Source organism: Triticum aestivum, chromosome 7D (assembly GCF_018294505.1).
Source record: "Triticum aestivum cultivar Chinese Spring chromosome 7D, IWGSC CS RefSeq v2.1, whole genome shotgun sequence".
In the NCBI taxonomy this organism is placed as follows: domain Eukaryota; kingdom Viridiplantae; phylum Streptophyta; class Magnoliopsida; order Poales; family Poaceae; genus Triticum; species Triticum aestivum.
Window position 1 is genome coordinate 263,509,273 of NC_057814.1, and position 5,198 is coordinate 263,514,470.

The 5,198-nt window shown below is 46.3% G+C and overlaps 1 protein-coding gene across 1 annotated transcript; it reads left to right on the forward strand.

Annotated features, from left to right (window-relative positions):
* Positions 1-1,039: 1,039 nt before the first annotated feature.
* On the forward strand, positions 1,040-3,953 carry LOC123165225 (uncharacterized; the record flags this gene model as incomplete). The annotated part of the gene is given in 3 exon segments (XM_044582860.1): positions 1,040-1,138; positions 2,764-2,847; positions 3,462-3,953. Coding segments are annotated over 3 exon segments (247 nt in total), but the record flags the coding sequence as incomplete, so codon positions are not given.
* Between the last annotated feature and the right edge of the window lie 1,245 nt (positions 3,954-5,198).

The following is a 5,198-nucleotide window of genomic DNA, read 5'->3' on the forward strand; positions in this document are numbered from 1 at the left end:
GTTTTTTTCCTGTCCATGCGATTTTAGCTATTTATCGAGAGTGCAGTTTTACAGAAAAACCCTAGTCTTTATGCATATAATAACTCATGAACCGTGCATCATATTAAAATGTTTTATATATGTAAAATGATTAGGATTTCATCTACTTTCATAATACTCCCTCCGTCCGGGAAAAGTTGTCCCCATGGCGATTTTACAAAAAAAAACCTCCCCAAACTCCCGACACAACCTGCGCTCCTCGTCTTCTCCAGACGATGCTCGCCGCTCCGACACAGGCGCACGGACGCCGGAGCTCCTCTGCGCCGCGCTGCTCCCCTGTCTCCCGCGCGTCCTCCGCCGCCGCCGCAGCTGCCTCCTCCGCCGCTCCCTTTTGCCTCGCGCAGCTCCCCTGCCTCACTTGCCTGCCTCCCGAATCTCCCCTCTTTGACCCCAAAAATTGCTTCTTCTTCCTCTCGCCGTGTCTCTTGCTCGAGCCCACCACCTCCCACCTAGCGTTGACGGAAGAAGCGTGGCCAGCCCTCGGCCTGGCGGCCGGCGACGCGGCCTTCCCACCCCCGCCCCGGCCCCCGTGGCGTGGGGCGCGGCCGCGACGGCGCGGCGGGAGACGGTGGCCAAGGAATCGTCCGCGCGCAGGCGGTGAGCTGGATCGTGTCCAGCCGCGCCAACTCAAGTGGCCTGGCCGTGGACCTCGTCGACGCCAACGCCGTCATCTCGGGAGGCGCCGCGCTCGCCTAAACCGCGGGCCGGCTGGTCACGGTGCTCGAGGAGGTGTGCGACGCTGCAGCGCGCCGGAGGCTCGCGCTCCTGCCCACCCCCGTCGAGACCACCGAGCCCGCCCCTGAGTTCGTCAAGGGAGGTCGAATGTTTACTTAAGCCAGCCTAGAGCCTCGTACTGCTGCTTTCATTTGCGGAATAGAGCTTAAACTCTGCACTTTCATGGACTGAAGTTCATTTTACTCATCGACTTACTTACCATGTCATAGGTTTCCATTCTATGCTCTCTATTATTGCTTGATGCTCTTTGCATTGCTGTATTCAGTAGGGCCAGCTCGAACCGTGTGCACCAGGAAGAAGGCCAGCCCAAAGTTGATGAAGGGAGAAAGCCAATAGGATGCCCTACAAATCGATTTCGAACAAGGTGTGTGTAGATTCAGAAATGTTCAGACTGAATGTTCACCGAATTAGTAAATCTTGTCTTTCCTAAAAACTAACCATGTCTTCGAACAAGGTGCATATGCCAGTATTGTGTTAACACTTAACACTGAATGTTCAGTCTTGACTTTGAATGTTCACCGAATTTGCAAATCTTGTCTTCGAACAAGGTGCATATGCCAGTGCAAACCGAACAGCAAACTGAATTACTCTGAATATTCAGAAAATATCATGTTAGACAAGATTGTGAATTACTCTGAATATTTACATGGAACAGCAAACTTAATTACTCTGAATATTCAGAAAATATCATGTTAGACAAGATTGTGAATTACTCTGAATATTTACATGGAACGGCAAACTGAATTTTTTGACCATTTTACCTGGTGTAAACCGTAGGCAAAGCTGTTTGGATCCTCAAATACAGGAGTAACTAAAAGAGCATTTACCATCTGCAGCATCTCAAGAAATTCAGACTACACTACAACATCTCAAGACATCTGCCCACCATTTGTTTTGGTCAGATGACTAGATTGTGCCAAACTGTGCCCAACCACAAAGACAAAAGGCACTAGCACCAGATAGTTGCATTAACCAAATAGACTTGTTTCATGAGTGCTTAATTTGCATTGATCAAATATACTGTAATTGCAGAAATTTTAGGAATATTGCTTGTCCGATCTGTGTAGAAATTTTAGGACTATGTGAATTAAAGGCTTTCTACTTGTCCTTGCTACTCCATCTCATTTGTTGTTAGTTTCTGGAGTACACCTACCAAAATCACTGCTATCTTTTTTTTTTTTGCGGGGAAAATCACTGCTATCAAGAGTGCAAAATGGATCTGAATTCTGAAACTACATCATGTTCCTGTTAATCATGTTTCTCAGTGAACTGGATTCTGAAACATTAAATCAAGAGTGGATCTTGTTTGAACTACTCTGAATTCTGTCTTGAAAACATTCAATCAAGAGCAATGATATTAAGAAAATTACTCTTGCATGCTCAAGTGAATTAGGACTATGATTTTAAAAACATTGAGCATTGTACCATTTCCAAAATCTGGACTAGCTGACTGATCAGTATGGCAGCATAAAAGTTGACTGAATTTTACTGAATCATTAAATTGTATTTTACTGAACCATTTCTACTCCATTTATTTCCAACTTTGTTTCTTGTGCAATTTGCTTCTTGTCCAGTTTAATTCAGTTTGATTTAATCCATACTCAATTGACAACATCTCAAATTTGGTCCAGACAACGAGAATCAAATGACAGCAAAAAATCAAGGTTGAACACTGACAGTGACTGCATTTAACATGACTACTTCATTTAAACTTCACTGTAATTATGCAAACGAAATTATGCAAGTGTTGTTGACCGTTAATTATGCAAGAGTATTTCCTTATTTAGGATCAGTTTGGCCCCTTTTCAATTTTGCTCTACATCACTTGCTCCTTGTAAATTATGGCCAATCCACTATCAATTTTGATCAGCATAATTGTACACTATTCCTCAGTATGATAATCCTCCTGGGAAGATAATCTACTACTCCCAGTACTACTGCTCCCATGATCATGAAGTGTTAATCTTGATGTACCTTCAACATTTTCAGTTTACTGCAGTACCTGACGGCCTCTCACAGTCTGCAACCAGCCAACCACCTCTACTGGCTGCTGCCACTCCTCATATTGGCTAGGTAATTCCTCTTAATTTCTAAGAAAGCTATCCCCTGCTCTCCGTTGCAACAAGTTTATGAATTTTTAACTGAACTTCAACTGAAAAACTGTGTATCACTGTATAAAGGAGAAAATGACTATGGATTAAAGGTCTGAGAAAACTGTGTACGTACACTATGTATCACTGTATCATGGAGCAGTATAGTACTGAAAACATCTCCATAAATGAATTTTGACAGTTTACAAATTCAGAGTTTGGAGTACTAGCAATTATCTTCAGCAAGACAAGTTTACAAACATCTCCATAACTGAATTTTACAAATTCTCCATAAATGAAGGCATCTCCACAAATTCTCCATAAATGAATTTTGCTTGTACATACACGGTGTACAAGCAAGATAAATTCAGCAAGACAAGTTTACAAATTCTCCATGAATGAATTTTGACAGTTTACAAACATCTCCACGAATACATGGAAAGAAAAGTTTACAAATTATCTTCAGCAATTATCTTGCAGGTTCATCAGCACTTGGAAAAACAGCCATAGTAAATTCAGAGTTTGGAGTACTAGCAAATTAACTGAACCCTGAAACCTGAAATTTTAACTAAATTTTACCATCTTATTCTTCCTAAGGAACACGAGCTCTGGGCTCTGGCGGCAGCACAAGGAGCAGGGCAGAGGAGCAGGACCTCGTTAGCGTGCTTCTTGCTGCGCGCCAGTCCTCGGCGCCGGGGGCAAGGGGCGGGGCGGGGTCGGGATCCTCGATGCCGCAGGTGGCGCTGGTGCTGGAGGTGACGCTGTTCCCCCGCTCGCTGGCGTAGCCGCTGCTGCTGGGGCTGGGCGGACCGGCGTCGCCGGCCATCCTCCTCCTCAACGAGCCCCTGGAACTCCACCCCCCGGGCGCGGCCGTCACGTACCCCTCGTCTTCGTCCTCCTCGGCGATCTCGTGGCCGACGGCGGCGAAGTCTGCGGGCAGGTCAGCGTGTATCTTGGAATCGTTCCGATGGTTTTGTGACGAGAACAATGTTCTTGGTGCCTCCTGACATTTAGGGGTTGTGGCAGTGTCCCGGGGAGTTGAGCTCCGAGGTGTTGTCGTCATAATTTTATCGTTGCAGTTCTGGAATACCTGAGTTTCGCCGACATTGAAAATCTCTTTTATGCAGTTGTTGGTGAGATCACCTCGATGCCACCCAGTACTGGGGCGGGAGTTCGGGAGTATTGCCATAACTCGTATAACAGATGCTTTTTGAAGGTTGAGGTAAATGATTTCCGAAGGTTTTCTTGGTTATGTGTTGAAGGATGGATACAGCTGGATCTAGGTATTGTTAGTTTGGGTGATATATTTTGTGTCCCCTGTATCCCCAACACCTGATTGCATAACCAGAAAGTTTTGGGAGTTTATAAGTGGGAATTCAAGTAGCTCCTAGGATATCTTTCCGACAGATGCATGATATTGTTGGGTTACATAGTAATTTCAAAAAAAATTCTACGCACACGCAAGATCATGGTGATGCATAGCAACAAGAGGGGAGAGTGTTGTCCACGTACCCTCGTAGACTGACAGCGGAAGCGTTATCACAATGCGGTTGATGTAGTCGTACGTCTTCACGATCCGGCCGATCAAGTACCGAACGCACGACACCTCCGAAGTTCTACACACGTTTAGCTCGATCACATCCCTCGAACTCCGATCCAGCCGAGTGTTGAGGGAGAGTTTCGTCAGCACGACGGCGTGGTGACGATGATGATGTTCCACCGACGCAGGGCTTCGCCTAAGCTCCGCGACGGTATTATCGAGGTGTAATCTAGTGGAGGGGGCCACCGCACACGGCTAAAATATCGTATATCAAGTGTGTCCATGGGGTGCCCTAGGAGGGGGCGCACCAAGTGTGGAGTCCTACTAGGACTCCCTAGTCCTAGTAGGATTCCACCTCCCATATGGAATAGGAAAAGAGGAAGGGAAAAAGAGAAGGAAGGAAGGGGGCGCCCCCCTTCCCTAGTCCAATTCGGACCAGACCAAGGGGAGGGGTGCGGCCACCCTTGAGGCCCTTTTCCTTCTTTCCCGTATGGCCCAATAAGGCCCAATACGTATTCCCGTAACTCTCCGGTACTCCGAAAAATACCCGAATCACTCGGAACCTTTCCGAAGTCCGAATATAGTTGTCCAATATATCGATCTTTACGTCTCGACCATTTCGAGACTCCTCGTCATGTCCCCGATCTCATCCGGGACTCCGAACTCCTTCGGTACATCAACATACATAAACTCATAATAAAACTATCATCGTAACTTTAAGCGTGCGGACCCTTTGGGTTCAAGAACTATGTAGACATGACCGAGACACCTCTCCGGTCAATAACCAATAGCGG